General features: G+C 44.8%; 1 protein-coding gene across 1 annotated transcript in view; it reads left to right on the top strand.

Annotated features, from left to right (window-relative positions):
• The window catches only part of HIC2 (HIC ZBTB transcriptional repressor 2), a 49,277-nt gene extending 34,949 nt beyond the window's left edge, over positions 1-14,328 (top strand). Inside the window, exons 4-5 of the mRNA XM_009641804.2 lie at positions 5,989-6,132; positions 12,487-14,328. Of these exons, the coding sequence (XP_009640099.1) occupies positions 12,523-14,235 (1,713 nt within the window). The 5' untranslated portion in view covers positions 5,989-6,132; positions 12,487-12,522 and the 3' untranslated portion in view covers positions 14,236-14,328. The remainder of the gene's footprint in view (positions 1-5,988; positions 6,133-12,486) is intronic.
• Positions 14,329-16,833: the final 2,505 nt, after the last annotated feature.

Genomic DNA, 16,833 nt, shown 5'->3' with positions numbered 1-16,833 from the left:
TTTTAATAGTGCTGAAAGAAGGAGGGTGATCCATTCTGCTGTGCTCTTTGAGGCTTTTTTCTGACAGCAAATAAATGCACAAATTGCTCAGCAATTTCCTTAGCTGACAAATGTAAAGGGAGTAGCTTTTCAAATACTTATGCTTTTGTATTTAGAAATTTGATAAACCATGGGTTATCTGAAGAATAAAATTGTAATTGTTTTGGCACCCATGGAATTCTATGCAAAGGTCTCAACCTGAGTATAAAATCTAGTAATTTCCTTAATTGTTGTTGGAATGGTGGAGGTAACTGTGGCATTTGGTGTTCACCTGTCCCGACACCAAACCCAGGCTAGCAGAGATGCTTTGGATGATGCAGCTATCTGTCAGCACGACGCAGCAGCCAGAAGATGCAAACATTTAGAGCATTCATAAACCAGAAAAAAAAATGTCTAAAATGGAAAAAAAACCCCTCCTATATGAAAGCATGTAATGGTTTGAGGCGATGATGCTGACTTTACTGTCCTTTAAACTACGCCTGACGCAGCCCAGAGCTTAATGTCATATAAACCAAGTAGAAGACACAGGCTACGTGATGCAACTGGTGAGCAGTTGCTCAGATAGCAGGGTGCTCTGCATGGACTAAGGGCCTACAGACAGAAATGCTGTGTAAAGGAATCATGGCTGGCTCACAGATGCATGCTGGCAAATTAGACTGTATTTGGTGGAGGGATAAGAATCTACTACAGCTTTTTAAAATGACCCTTGTCGTGATCACCTTGTGATAAACATTAATCTCTCCAGTGTAAATAAAAGCATAGAACATTTCCCAAATAACCTCTTAAAATAAAAACGGATTGGTGCACGAGAGTAAACCAAGTCAGAACAACCAGTCAACCTACAGTATTACGACCATGGAGCTCAGAATGAAACGGGAACGGCGGTACTTTTTCAGATTTTACAGTCACCCCCTTGCTCTACTTCGACGATTGTTTATTACCACTAATATTGTGCTTTGTAAACTTATACAGTGCTTTATGAAGTAAGGCATGTTTCCTATTTTAAAGATCTTATAATCTTGTGGGCTGATAAGGGGTGCAGATTATCCCTTGGATGTTCATAAATAGCATTAGCGCTAAGAGTTTTATTAGCGCTGGGTCCTTTCAAGCCTGTGGCTTCTTTCTTTTTCATAACAACACTTTCCTAGTCAAGTACCGAAATAAGGATTTTGACACCTTGATCTTCCAGGCTGGAACAGTCTGGGCATTCTTTTGTTTTGCTAGTAGTGAAAGAGCAAAACCCAGGCAGAGTCCCAGCGCAGTGACTGTTGCTCTGCATGGGTTTAATCCATCGCCTTTGCTTGCCTCTCTCTCTGAGACTACAAATCTGGAGTTTGGGTGATGGCAGCAGAGAGCACGCCTGGGAGGTTTGTGTGTGTGTGTGCGTGCGCACGCGTGTTTTAAATAAACAAACAATGGAACAGCGACTTCAACAAATTGTGAGTGGTGCTAATTTGTTATAGTGCTGTCTTGCCTTCTGGCAGTGTTGATTTAGGAGAAGCTGAGCAGACCGGAACGGATGCAGGGAGCCACTGGTTCTTTTGCTGTGGGGTGTGTATATAGTTCAGTATAAAATGCTTCTAGGGGTCCTGTCCTGAGGAGCTTCCAGATTACAGGGTAAAGCTCATGAATAGGCTGCCAATCCCCTTTTCAAAACCAAATCTGGGGCAGAAGTACCTTCCCCTCTGCCTTGCTCCTCCCCTTCCACTTCTTTTAAATGGAGAGACGTTTTAAGTCTCGATTCATGACAAGAGCCTATAATTTGTGTGTTTTGAGGACTGCCATAAAATCTTTGCCTTTGACAAGAATAGTGTGCAGGGAAGGAGAGGAGGAAGATTATTTGCTTTGGATTATAGCAAAATTTTCAACGCCCCATGACCTTGCTGGGCTGCCTTTCATAACGTGCCTGGGGCTGTAATCCCCAAAGCTGAGAAACTGTCTGACAGAGAAGGCTGGCCAAATGCGCATGAGCTATCTGCAGCCCTGGACCGCTGCTGTGCAGTGCTGCAAGATAAGGATGGCAGGATGGAAGCCTTGCTGGGAAGAGGTGGATTTTGGAAGCATATGTAGAGTGACCTCCTTGCAGCCTGTGAGCTGAGTTTAAAGGAAGTCTGAAGTCTCAAGTGAAGAAGATGGAGGAATATAAAACAGTCAAAATGAGAAGTAGTGTCTGAGGAGAGGCAGCCAAAGAAATGAAGAATTTTGAAAATGAGTAAACCCTGCTTTCTCCTTAAATTGTCTTCAGCTTGGACAGTTTTGCATGCAACGCAGAGCTTGCAAAACGTTGAGTCTGTTAGTCCTTCTGCTTTTACAAGCAATAGAGGCTTTCTGGCATCCTCTTGTTTGCCATGCTCAGAGCTGCAGAAACATTTTTTGGTGGTTGCAGAGCACCAAATGTATGAGGGAGGGTTCAGGATAATCAGTTAAGCATCTGATTCGGAGGGACATTTGGCAGGCAGTACAGGCTTGATACTGCCAGGACCAATTCTTAAACAGTGGTTTGCTTGAAGGGCTTCACAGGAGTACAGCTTAGAGACAAAGATTTCTCTGGGAGGTACAGGGCTGAGTACATGGTCAGTTCTTGGCAAAAAACTTAAAAATGGTGGATAAAGTGCAAAAGGTGCTGTATTTAAGGCACTGATTATTTGTGTTAAGGAGAACTGCCGCTGCTGCTGCATTTGCAGGTATGCATGAGATAAGAGAATGAGATTTGGCCGTGTAGAAGAAAATGAGACAGCAAAGTTTGTTTCTGTGCTCACTAGTACCTGGCATGTGGTGAGAGAGATAACATTTTGGTCCAAGGCTGTTACTACCCATGTCCTTCCTGCAGCCCTCAGCATGAAGCTCAGTGTTAACTATCGCAACAAGTTCACAAAATTAGCAGTATTCTGTATGCAGATACTCCACACAAGAAATAAAAATAAGCAGGCCAATCAAACCCTCTTCCATTTCTCCCAGTACTCTGAGGCCTTGTTTGCTCTAACAAACCCTGTAACTATGGGGTCTGAGTCACAATCTCTAGTGGATTTAACACTCCCAGCCGCCTGCCTCATCCCTGTCCTGGAGATCCCTCCCTAGTTGCAAGGACGGCTGAGAGAGCCACGCATTTGCTCCAGTATTGCTGCATTTCATAACCCCGCTATCAGCTTGTACCTTCTGGTGACTCAAAGCCCTAAAGCTGTGCTGCAGCTGGGAGGGTGCTGTAAGACAGTTGGGAAAAGCTGGAAAAGGGTCACGACGTTCCTTCTTCTCCACAGTGCTGTGTGCTCTTGCTGCCAGAGCAACACCCAGCATGAAGCTGCCACCCTGTGCACACCCTGCCAGCTGAAGGACAGGTCCAAGCTTTTAGGACCAGAAGCATCTTCTCACTCCATGTAATTCATAGGGCTGTTGATTCTGCCTAACACTCTCCAGGATTAGCTGGGAGGTAGCAACAATCCTTTAGTCATGTCCTAAATTCTTGCATTGTAAAGGGCAAATTCTATACACCAAGGCTCAAAGGTAGCAGGGAAACAGGAATTTTGCATACCAAAGGGGCCTTAACTGGTGGATGGGTAGAGGGCATCCTTCCTCCTGTGTGAGCTGAGCTACTCCACTGAATATGTGGGTACTTTAGTGGTATGTGGAGTCCTTAGATTAGCATGGGACATCAGAGCTGCCTTTACCACTTGCAATGCAGGTACAGGTGGAGCTGAGCTCACTCGGTTGTTGCAGGGCTGCAGAAGAGCTCAACAGCTATTGCTGCTCACTAGCTGCTCGCTAGCTTCTGAGGCTTTATTTGTTTTGCACCACTGCTGTGTTCCTGAGATCAACTGTGCTCTGCAGATATGCAGGAATTTTTAGTGCCTGGCTCTGCTTGACAAGATCTGCAATGTCCATGTCTCTTCTCTTCTCCTCCCGCTAAAGGGTTTGGATAGTCCTAGGCTCCTTCATGTCAGCAGTGAAAATAAATGTGTAGTATACAAGGGCTCTGTTTAGGAATTGGCAGGAAGCTTCATTTCTGACTGCAGTGTGATGTTCTAACAGTAGGAAACCCCTTTGTTTTAAACAGTTCTCTGCTAATCTCTGCCCTAGAGGGGAAATACAGCTATAGGGAAGAGCCTCTTGCTTCACAGTAGCAAGAAGCAAATTGCTGTGATCTGGGTGTAAATCTGCTATTGAGCTGCTGTCTCAAAACCTGTCCAAGAAATACCTTTAAGCAGCATTCAGCCTTTCTTGAGCTGAGCATTGCTGGTATTGCTGAGTTTTGCAGAGTCCTGATGCTGGCAGATGCAGCCAGTAATATGTGGCTCATATGCAGTCTAAAGTGTGTGATCTCTTAGAAAAGGGGGAGCTCCAAATCCCTGGGGCTCTGGCCTGTTATGCTTAAAGTTGCTATTTAACGTGGGTTGGCCTGCTCATGCTGGCAGTGGTCCGTTCAGACTAGTTCAGCAAATGCTCTTGGCTCAGCATAGCCCAGGTCAGTAAGCAAACACTTGCTTACATTTCACTTCTTTATTGTATTGACAAGAGTTAAAAATCTTCAGTCTACAGCAGTCAAAACAGGGCGATCTGAACACAAAAGACCTATTAGTTCAGTGTGAAAGGGATTTAGTTTCAGAAGTGGGGGGATAAGAATGCAGGTAGGAGTGATGGGAACACTGTCCTGGGCCTGAGCCCAGAAGAAGTCCAGGCAGAATGAAGAACTATCTCCTGACATTCAGGGTCCTCTTCATGACAGCACTTTATATTTGCCAGGCTAGTGTCCTCCTTTATGTTCTCTCTCATCCTACTATATTCATTATTGTAAGTCTCTTTCATTTGGCCTTTTATCTTTTAAGGTTGAAATTATAATCAATCAATATTCTTCTAACTTTTTAATGTAAGATTTCTATCATCTCCAGCAGCACAGCTGGAGACATGCAGCCATCCATGTGACAAGAGCTATGCAGAAGTTTCACTTCGCCATGAGGGTCTAAAACCTGTTTTAAATCCCTGCAAGGCTACAGGCTTATTTCTGTTCCCCCCCTTTTTTTTTTTTAATTTTTTTTAATTTTTTTTTTTCACTGCAGCAGCATCACCACTTGTAGAGAGGGACCTGTGCTTAGCATCTACCCTGAGACTGTCCTCCTTGATAACCCTGCCAGAGCCGATTACAGGAACTTGGGGGGGAAGGAGGATACGCACTGCAGAGAATACCCTAGGCTTGACAAGGGGCGTATCTGTGGGATGTGCCTTTCCCTGATATGGAAAAGATGTTGTTGCGTTTTCCTTTGGGCAGGGAAGGGTGGAATTATAGATCTTCAGTTTTGCGACTCTCGTACCAGCTGCAGTTCACCATGAATCAACTTGATCTCCAGCCTCCAATAACGTAGATTAAATTATCAGTGAAGCATCGTTATGAATAGGAGAGGGTATAGAGTATTTTCTTTTCCCGTCTTGCACCACAGATGTAACAAAAGCCAAAGGACCCAGCCTGGCTCAATGCCATAACATCTCTAGAAGAGCAGGATTTCAAAGCCTTGGGAAGGGGGACAGGGAAATTTGGACAACACAGAGGATCAGCATTTAAGTATTTCTTCCATTGCCTGTACTGTGTGGGTAACGAGACCATAAAGCTCTGGCACCAGGCTTTTCTTGTTGTAGAGGCATTTATAAATGGTGATATTTAGTTGCCTGAATCTCTGGGCAGAAGGAAGCTGGTGCAGACATCCTGGGATCTGCTGGTCTTGGATATATATGGACTGGTCCCCCTGAAGCTCAGTGCCGTTGGGAGTCCTGAACGGAGGTGGCCTGAGAGGGTCATTGAGAAACTTGCAGAGGCCTTCTGCTCCGTTTGCATCGCAGTTCAGCAGTTCTGGGGAGATGGGTGGAGGGGAGGTTGTTCTAGTAGTTACATATTTAAGGCAGGTGGCCATTTTAAAATGTACGTTTCAATTTTGATTGCAGTTTTTTAATTGCATTTAACAGCGTCCCTGCTGGTTCTCCATTCTGCATCCGTGCAGCCACGTTCTATTGATGGCCTGTTGTGATTTCAATGGAACATCATGGGATGTACCTGGCACGTCGGGCAGCACTGGATGGAGGTGCCTTTAGCCCAATGTACCTGGCATGGTAAGCGGCAACCAAGTGGTTAATCTGCATTCTACTGCTCGTAGTCTCAGCTTGTATAGCAAGGTGTCCCTGCTTTGCTGCAGCCTTGCACTGACTGGAAATCACTTTGCTCTCCTGATGTTAGTGCTTTCATGCACACAGGGCCCCTACCCTTTTCACCCATGGAGATTCCCCTTACCTGGGCAGTTTGCCATGCAGTAGAGAAGGGCCTAGCCGTGTCAGGCCCTCCTTGTTACTCTAGAACAGGAAAGAGAAGGGACTGGGGAAATCATCTGACTCTTTTCCTTCTCTCCTTTTTGGGCCAGGAGCTGGTAGCAGTTGAGCATGTATTGCCCACATACCTAATGTCCAACCGTTGCCGCACAGAGGTACCAAACAGGTGCTTGTGTCCATAAGCAAAGCTATACTGTTTCTGTGGGAGTCCTGCAACAGCTGCTTCAGGGAGCCGGGAGGGCAGTTCTGCCTGGCACTAATTGGAATGTAACAAACTAAACAAGGGCCACTTTAAGTTTGCTGATGTGGTATCCTCTTCAAAATGGTCCTCCATTCTCCTTCTCCTTTCCATGTCCACACCTACAACATCAGCTGCACATCCTGCTCTGCCCTGCATGTCGCTTTCTCTCCCTTCCCCAGCTTTGCAGACCTCTCCCCAACAAAGACATGTTGGTCTTACCTATTTTGAAGTGAGAGATATTCCTGTGAGGAAAAAACAAGGGTGCTGCATCCTGTTTTCTGCTTGAGCCCACCTCACCGAGCTTTTGCTGCTCCACTGCCAATGGTGAACATGCATGTTCTTGCCTGTTCCTGAGTTCTGCTGTCTGCCTGCTCAAAGGGGCAGGGGATAGGGAACCATTTGGGCTAACACAGTTCCTGCATTCCTCCCTATGCCTCTGCTGCTCTGGAATGTGAATACCTTTACAAGGCATGGGCTAATGACCTGCCAACTGCAGCTCCTGGGGGGAAGGTTAGTGGCCATGAAAGCCCACCTTACCCATACCTCAGGAGAGTCCTGGAAATAGGTTCTGTTGGGATGTGGGGAGAGGAAGATCAGATGAGCCAGTGAGCAACAGGAAAGCCCTCTTCCCAGTGGGGTCTTCAAGTGCTCTAAAAAAGTTAGTTCATCTGAAACCGAAGGGTGCAGAAGTCAGCTGTTTCAGTTTCACCCAGATCCAGTAGCAGCTGGATGCAGCATATTTCATGTCAGAAGTAAACTGGTGGGCAAGAGCAATATAGAAAACAATCGATTTAATTTTGCCTTGTTCTTCCCCATGCTCACTGCTGCAGTGTCTGCTCAGTGCAGCACAACTGCTTGGGAAGGTGGAGAAATAAGTAAGCAGGCCACTATCTTTTCCTAGGTATATTATAATATGCACAGTAGGCTAACGCTTTAATGGCATCTGATTTGATACATCACATCTAATCTGTTTGTTGGTTTTTATCTGCAGTACTGTTAGTTCACTGTTCAGGTGCTCGGTGTCTAGCCTTCTCATCCATCCACAAATCCTCTACGTGAAATGAGTGATTCCTTAGATCTGTTTTTGATTGATTCTTTGCTTCACTGGTGTTGCTTCTTAAAAGGTAAACAATATTCATATGCTGCAATCTATAACTCAGAGACGAAATCAAATAGCATCTCCTGCCAGAGGCTGCTAAGATAACACATTTAGCATTCATTCAGCAATTACATTTATGAAGAGATTTAGTGATATTAAAGAGAATCAAATTGTAGTGAATATGTAGATTTTATACTATTTAAAGGGGTGAAGGGATTCCTCTTCTCCTGTACTTTGGCAATCTAATTTTCTGTGATGTCCAGAGTCCTTGTGGAAATTGAGAGAAAATTAAGTTTTTCCTGCTTTATAGCGAGAGCAGCACGGCTCCTGGAGCAGTCTGTTCTGCACAATCGTCATGCCCACAGGATCACAGCGTGCCCCGGGCTGGGCACAGCAGCCCGCAGTTACCCAGCTCCTTGGGCAATATTGCTTATGAAGACACTATCAGCTCTTCGCTTGCGAAGCTTTGTTTGATGTGTGGCATCTGCTTGCAGCATTACTGTATTCTGTGATTTGTGCCCTGTATTTTCATGTCTTTGCATGTGCTGTGTCTCAGTGTCATGGATATGGTGGAGGTAGTGGAGAGCCTCAGTCTTGCTTCATTCCCTACTTGCACAAGAATATTTGAGCAGGTTCATTGCTCTGAAAACTGTGTCTTGAATGACTGGGAAGCAACCTGAATCTGAAAAAAAGACCATCTCTGATGCTATTTGTCCAAAGCCTTCTGTGATCCTGTTTTAAATGCAAAGGAGTGAAATTTTCCACACACCAAATTCAATGATAAAAGACTGTGGCCTCAGTGAGACATCTACATATTCCTGAGGTCTGGAGTTTGATTTTTTTTTTTTTTACTAGAAACGCATTTGAGCCTTTTCTGAGCCAGGGCTCAAGACTGTGGCCTCAGTGAGACATCTACATATTCTTGAGGTCTGGAGTTTGATTTTTTTTTTTTTACTAGAAATGCATTTGAGCCTTTTCTGAGCCAGGGCTTCTCTGAACTGGGAGTATGTTTTTTTCTTTTTGCAGAAAACAGAAAAGGAAGGGTTCTTAAAAATGATACTGAGATACAAGAAATATAAACCCCTGTGATTTTTCAGGGCTTTTTGGGGCTTTTGTTGTCGTTATTGGTGGTGGTGATGTTATCCAAATGTTCAGGGTTTGTTAAGAGCCAGTCTCTGCAAACTAACGGATAGCAAGGCCTTTGTAAGGCTGCACCTGCCATTTGTTGGGAAGATCTGCTCACTTTTATGCTGGACTTAACCTCATAGTTGTCTTTGGTCCCATGCTTTCAGCTAGAAGCGAGATCTTAGGAATGCCATAGATCAAGGAATAATGCCTGCTTCTCTTTTGCTAACAAGTTTTCCAACACACCCCTCTCCCCCCCACCTCTGAAATGCATCATTGCTAAAGAAGGGTTTGTAACTGGTCAGCTATGGAAAATATCTGGAATGGATTTCTTTTCGTTCAGGACTGCACAAGATACACAAGCCAGGTTGATGCTATAAAGCTTTTCTCAACACAGGTACGTCAGTCAAAGGTGTGTTCTCTGACCCCTGTTGCTGTCCTGGTAAAAGCCCTTGGTGGGCAATTCTGGCAAAATTTTAAACATGGGGCTCTAAGCTTGGCTGAAGGTTTTGCTGCCTTGTTCCATTACATTCATTTTGTTGGGGTTGCTAAATCCATGTTAGACTTCAGCTAACAAATTCAGATTTTATAGGCAGTGTTATAGTGCTTAAAACTGACCACTGCTTTTAAAATCAACTAAAGGTAATAACCTGCCTCATACTTATGTCCTACTGAACAGGAATACTTCTATAAAATTTGACGTGAGAAAAATGAGGTAAACAACTTGTACTATGCTAATTTTTACACTGCAGAACATACTGAGGTTTAATAATAAAATTATCTTCCTTGTGCAGGTCAGAAAAAAGCAGAACTATAATTCTAACCCAGTTTCCAGGGCTTTCCCTGCAGGCTCACTACCTGGTTTCAATATCATTTAAGACAGAAAGAAAAAAAAAACAGAAGTCAAAATTGAAAAATATTTCCCATTAGTAGCTGCAGCAAGACTGGACTCTTTGCAAAGGCTTACACAAGCGTATACAGAGATTTCTAGACCTCTGCTTGGAGTGCCACATGACTGGGAAATAAGCTCGCTTTTACTTCAGGAACATGTTTTGGTTTTTTTTAATTAGTCTGTTTAGGCAAAAAATATTGGCTGTGCTGTTTCCTTTCCTTTCCTGTATTTGCCCTTTATGGAACACTTAAAAATCATACCCAGGGATTTTGTGTGCTATGTGCATGGAGAAGCACCATTACGTTTGTAGTGGAAACAGTGTAGTAGTAGGCTGTCGCTTGCTATGCTTGAGCAGGATGCATTTATACAGAGAGATGCTGTGTTATGTTGCAAGCCATGTTTTTGTCTTTCCCTATCAATATATCTCGGTGACCCAGAAGTAAGTGCTTTTACTGGCCTGGCTAGATAAAAGTGGGTATTTGGTGCCTCTGTGCTGTTGCTTCTTCCTCTTAATCAGCAATTCTGGAAGCAAGCCACTAGAACCAGACACATTGCCTGCGTGCTGCAACTCTGATGTAACTAATTACAGCAAAACTTGTTTTTAAAGTGCTCAACACTGTTCAGTGGTGGTAATCCCTGTCTCTGTCACGTTTTTGTGATGCTGCAGGGTGAGTTTCTGTGACAGAAACACTATCGATGGAGAAGAAATAACTGGCTAGCACCATGGCAAGCCTGTATTTCCTCCTTTTGGCTGCCACCCTTTCTAAAGCCCAGCCACCTCTGGGAACAACATTAATGTGCACAAAGGCACAGCAGTGAATCCACCGTCTTCTTGGGTTCCCATCCATTGCTGAAACAATATAGAACAGAAAAGCAGAGCAGCCATGTCAGCTGTGGGTCAAGGTGACGAGGCACTGAGATCTGTGTGGATGCTGAATTAGGTCCTGGTGCACTGAACAGGGGCCACAAAATTCTACCAGATGTGTAACCATGTACCAGGCTGATGAGCTAACCAAGCGAAGAAATGTGTCCTGTGGAAGAAGGGAGGCATCTGCTTGGCAGATCTGTTGGTAAACGTATAAGTACCAGGCTAATCAGGCAGCAAAATTGGAGGAAAAATTGTATTCATTCACATTCACTTACTTTTTGGTAGCTTTTTTCATAAAGCAAAATCTTTCTGTTGTGCAGAAATGGATGATGTAAATTTACCACCTTTCTGCCAAATTAAATATTTCTGTTCATCACCAGTTAGTGAGAACCAGGTTTGAGGGAGGTTGTTTTTAAAATTGACAGTATCACTCCTTATGTACTTTTTCTTGTGTACACATACTTGACACAGAGGGAAGATAACGCAGTCTAATGCTTCAGCATTTGAAACCTGATGGGACAGGATGTGGTAACGGGAGTCACAAGCAATAAAAACATGAACTGGTGATGATTTTAAGAGAAAATTTAAGCTCTTAATTTCTATGGATTTACAGCCTGCTCCTCCTTCAGTAAGAGAAATCTCTTTCAATAATATGATGAACTGGGAAAGGAAGGAAGGAAGTGGAAGGCTAAAGGTGGCTGTTGTATGTTTGGTATTTAACTCCTACACTGGAACCTCAGAAACTATTTTAAATCGATTTTAACAGATAAATGTCCATTACAAGTAATAGTTGGCACTTTAAAACAAAAAACTCAAGAAAAAAATTTGAAAATTGATCTTGAATTCCTGCATGCAGCCCCAGATTAAGTTCTAGTTTTTATGTGTTGTGGTGTCTAGCAAATGTGCAATTGCAATTAGTTCTGATAGGCCTCAGACTAAGTATTTCATACAGTCCATACTACTGGGAAAGCCAACAGAAATATCTAAACTAAAATACACAGTGAATGCTGTTTGTGAAACACATGAACTACACAGAGGTAACCACAATTCTCCTCTCTCCCCAGTACTTCGGGGTAGAGAGATTGTGACTTGAGATAGGTTACCTGACTCTATCAGTTTAAACAAAATTCCTTCAAAACTAAAGGCAGGGCAGAATTAACGTAAGAAAACAGTTTCAGATTGTTGAAGACATTTGGTGGCACTTAGCTAGCTCAGCATCCTGAATTTCAGTCAGTTCAGGGTTGATTCTAGCCCCTCCTGTCAATGGACTGGGATATGGACATTGCCGGGGGGTGGTTTTTAAAGCAGCCTTTCATACTCTTAAGGAGATTCCTCATTCACACCTCAGTGTGATTAATTCCATCTTCAATGGATTTAGTTGCTACATGTCATTTTCTCAACCCCACAGCAGCTGGGTGTTGTAAGATTTCAACATGTAAGAGCCAAGAAACAAACTACATGTTAAAGCAGGGAAGCTGCAGCTTATGCTAACGATGTTACATGCTCAGATATGCAAATGGCAGTGGAGTAGATGCTTCTTTTTTCTTCCTTTTTCTCTTGCTCTTCATCCTCCCTTCGGATTTGTGTCAGGAGAGGGAAACAGCTTTCCCCTGTACCTAACTATTGTTTTCCTACTGGTGTCTTTTGAATAGTAGTACCAGGCAACGACGATTCCTTTTGTAAAAAGATATTTACAAATCTGATTTTTGAAAGACTTGAATCAAACCTTAGCATGAGGAATACTTGTCTCTGTATTCCAAGCAGGATCACAGCTTGCAGGGCTGAACATACCCAGAGCTCCTTAGTCAATGTCAAGCCTAACATAGACTGCACTGTGTTAAGCCAGTCTATTAAATAATGTAGACTTGTTCGAGTGGCAACAGCAGGTTCACACCTCTCATCGTCCTGTTTTGCAGGTGGTAAGGTGAAGGTGAAAGGAAGAGAAGGTGGAGATGGAACTGCCAAATCATGCCAAACAACTGCTACTGCAGCTGAACCAGCAACGAGCCAAAGGTTTCCTCTGTGATGTGATCATTGTGGTAGAAAATGCCCTGTTTCGTGCCCATAAGAACATCCTGGCAGCCAGCAGCATGTATTTCAAATCCCTTGTCCTGCATGACAACCTGATTAACTTAGACACAGACATGGTGAACCCCACTGTGTTCCGGCAGATCTTGGACTTTATTTATACTGGTAAGCTCTTAACGACTGACCAGCCTGGTGAACAGAACTTTAATGCTCTCCTCACCGCAGCAAGCTACCTCCAACTGCACGACCTGGCAGCTCTCTGCAGAAAGAAGCTGAAGCGGAACGGCAAGTCCTTTGCTGGCAAGGCCGGTGGCCTTGGTGTTGGGAGATCTGCCAGGAGTCAGAGACTTTCCACTGCTTCGGTCATCCAAGCTCGTTATTCAGGGTCAAATGAGGGGTTGAAGGGCTCACACTCAAAGGAGCTGTCAAAGGGAAAGCTCTCCGATGACGAGGTCTTCATCAGCAGCTCCAACCAAGAGAACTGTCACTCCTTAAGCAGGGGAGCCAGTAAAAACGGTGGTGGGGGCAGCAGTGCAAATGGGAGCACTGGCGACCAGGAGCTAGGCCTCGACCTGTCCAAAAAAAGCCCATCGCTCCCTGTTGCAGCCTGCCACGATGACACGCAGCACAGCGAAAGCCAGCATGGCTCTCCCCAATCTGCCTCAGCCCCCGCAGCCAACAGTGCCTCATCGTTCGACGAGTCTGGAGTCGGAGCCCCTCACAGCATGGCGGACAGCAGCGACCCCATGGAGATGGATCTGAGCGAAGAGTGCCACCACTCATTGACGGAGAGCAGCCAGCGCAAGGGCCTCCGGCACTCATCCCGCAAGAAGGAGTGGATCAAGAAAGACAACGCCTTTGACCGAAAGGAGGGGGGCAAAGACAGGGACGAGGGCGAAGGGCTGCCCAATGGTATCCTGCTGGGGCCCTTGTCCAAGTCCGTGGAGCGGAGTCTGGCCGGGGCCTACGGTGCAGACCTGCCCTACCCGTGTAAGGAGGAGGTGGAAAATGGTAAGGAGAACAGCGACGACAGCGGCCAGAGCGAGAGCGAGAGCGGCGGGCATACTAGTGCCAACTATGTCTACCGGCAGGAGGGGTTTGAGCCAGTGGCCTACGGTGACAACCTGTATGTCTGTATCCCCTGTGGCAAAGGCTTCCCCAGCTCCGAGCAGCTCAATGCCCATGTGGAGACGCACACCGAGGAAGACCTTTACATCAAGGAAGAAGGCACGTACGGCGGCAAGGATGAAGCCGAGGATTTGTCCAACCCCAACCAGTCCTACGCCGCGGAGTCCCGGCCCTTCAAGTGTTCAGTGTGTGAGAAGAGCTACAAGGATCCAGCCACGCTGCGGCAGCATGAGAAGACTCACTGGCTGACGCGGCCCTTCCCTTGCAACATCTGCGGCAAGATGTTCACACAGCGGGGCACCATGACACGGCACATGCGCAGCCACTTAGGGCTCAAGCCCTTTGCTTGCGAGGAATGCGGGATGCGCTTTACCCGGCAGTACCGACTGACAGAGCATATGCGTGTCCACTCAGGAGAAAAACCTTACGAATGTCAACTGTGTGGTGGGAAATTCACCCAGCAGCGCAATCTGATCAGCCACCTGCGAATGCATACCTCTCCCACATAAGCCAAAGACTCCAGAATGAGCTTCGAGCCCATCCGCAGTGATTTACCTTTCTGTAGACTTGCTGCTTAAAAAAAAAAAGAAAAAAGAAAAAAAACAAAAAGGGGGCAACTCCCCATACTCTGTTCAGTCATGGGAGGCCTAAACAAATGTAGCTTTAACATTTAAAAAAAAAAAGTTCCTTTTTTCCCTTTTTTTAAAAAAAGAAAGGTCCACAGCCAAGCTGATGCATTTAGTCCAACTCTCCCTCCAAATCTTGGTGATCAGGCAAGAAATGCCACTTCTTTTTGCGCACATCGACTTCATTGCCATATTGATTATCTGGAGCAGGTAGGGGGACCATGGGGAACTTTGCTGGCTCTCCCCTCCCTCTTTCCTTCGTGTTACTGTCACCCTACTCTCCTCCTCTCTTAAAACCAAACTCGGGGGGGGGGGCATTTCTTGCCATTAATAAGAAAATGAAGTACATCTTTTCAGTGGCCTGAGTAGCTGTGAAATAACATAGCATTGCATTCACAAGCGCAGAAGCTGTGTCTGTGGACCATCTCACAGGGTTGGCAGCCCCTTCGGATACTGTGGGAAAGCCATAGCCGTGGTGGAACCCACCACCCTTCCCCTGGGCTGGTGATGGCGGGGAGAGCAGCTTACCTAGGTGTGCACCAGCCAGAGTGCTTCACTCAAAGAAATGGCGGTGCCTCCTCACCATCCCTCCCTCTTCTGGTTTTGATCTTTACCCTTGGCACACGTAACCACACGCCACCTTTTCCCACAAAACACACAAACCTCTTCTGCCTTACCCATGACTGAACAGGGACTGGATGCCCTGGGAATTTCTTTCAGTGAGCAGGGGGTCGTCTTTACTTTTCTAGTAGTTTCGTATGAATATTCTTTGCTTAGAGGTACTTGTTTTATTAAAGGAAAAACCATTGTAACGTTTATGTGAATGTTTGAACTGGACGGTCTGAGGTTAATTCTAGGGTGGGTGGGCGGGGAGGGGGTTTGATGTAGGCTGGACTTGCTACAAGTTCTTTAGGTACTTTTTTATTATTTTTTATTTTATTTTTTGTGTGTGTGTATGTTTTTAGCTTTCCTCCCTCACTAAAGAGCGAGTCTGTGTGGACAGACTTGTTACCTTTGCTACCTCTTGAATTCATGAGAACAATAAGATGGTTAGTGAAAGATTAGGCATTTTTTTCTCTTATTGTAAGTAATTAAATGTATAAAAGTAGAAGCTAAATTAAAGTTAAGGGATTTTTACCACCCCGTCCTTCCATCAAAAGTCAGCTAGAGAAATGTTAAAGCAAAGCTTGGCCAAAGACAAAGCAAAAAATATGTTGAGCCAGGGGCTGTGCTGGCTGCTTGGACTGGCTCACTCACAGTCTCTTGGCTGTTTGTAGTCACTTTTAGATAAAAGAAGAAAACTTCTCTGAGCTTTTTGGGCCCTTTCCAGCTTTGTTTATTGAATCTGGATACTATGGGGAGGGGAAAATGTCCCCCTCATCTTCCACTCCCCCAGCACATCTGGGTCAGTCTGTAAACACCTGGCAGGACAGAGGGTGAGGGCATAGCAGCCTATAATTTACTAGAATCCAGAGTGCAATAAGGTGGGGGAGAGGAGGAAAAAGCAAACCAAAGTGTTTCATATCCTCCCTTTTAGACAATTTAACACACGCACACAAAAAAAAAAAAGAAAAATGAAAAGAAAAAGAAACAAAATGTTCTTGCAACATCTGCATAAGACATCACAGCCAACAGCTGCTATTGGTTTAGGAGAGAAGACAGAGAACTTAGCCCACCGATTCTTGGCCCTCTTGACTTTGTTGGCGTGACCTTGTGGAAAGCTATGGCTTATTTCAAGCCTCCTGTGACTGTGGTGGTAAAAATTCACAGCCAGTAGAATCATCCCTTCTGAATTGAGTAAGGTTTACACTTGTGTTTTTTCATTTGTTTTTGTTTTGTTTTTTTTTTCCACTCAAACCAGTATAGTCTGTATGCGTAAGGTTTACCAAACCTCACGTTTTGTCTTTTTTAAAAAAAAAACAAAACCAATTTTTTTAAGTTTCGACCAAAAAAGAAAAAAGAAAAAAAAGTGAGCATGTTTGACTAAAACAAAGAAATATAAGCTTCATTTTCTATTGGGTTTTTTTGTTTGTTTTTTGATTTTTTTTTTGTTTTGTTTTTTTTTTTTGTTAAGGTAGACTAGTCCATAAGAAGTTTTTGGGTCAATTGACTGAACTGAGGAAACTGGAATCCAGGCTCCAAGCAATAGACAACCCAAAGGCGCTGAGCCTTGGCCTGGTGTCACATTACAGGGAACACGCTCGCCCCTCTCGCCCGCCGCGCTCCAGTTGCTTCTCCCAGTGCCATTGTCTGCTTCCTCCCGGACGCCTGCGAGCTGTGGAGCGTGAGAGGGGAGCATGGACTTTTGTTTTTTTCTAATTGTGCTGAGATGCGCTGTTTTCTTTTGGGGGGTTAACTGGGTTTTTAGTGTCTTTAGCACTTCCACATTTTGAATATATATTGAATTCTTTTCTCCTTGATTCCTTGCCAACCCCCCTGAGAATGTCCCCAAAATAGTCTTTGGGGAGGACAGGGAAGGCC

This window comes from Egretta garzetta, unplaced genomic scaffold (genome assembly GCF_000687185.1).
Source record: "Egretta garzetta isolate BGI_Z169 unplaced genomic scaffold, ASM68718v1 scaffold47, whole genome shotgun sequence".
Taxonomy (NCBI): domain Eukaryota; kingdom Metazoa; phylum Chordata; class Aves; order Pelecaniformes; family Ardeidae; genus Egretta; species Egretta garzetta.
The sequence above is the reverse complement of the archived record's forward strand: the minus strand, read 5'-3'. Positions and strand labels throughout refer to the sequence as shown.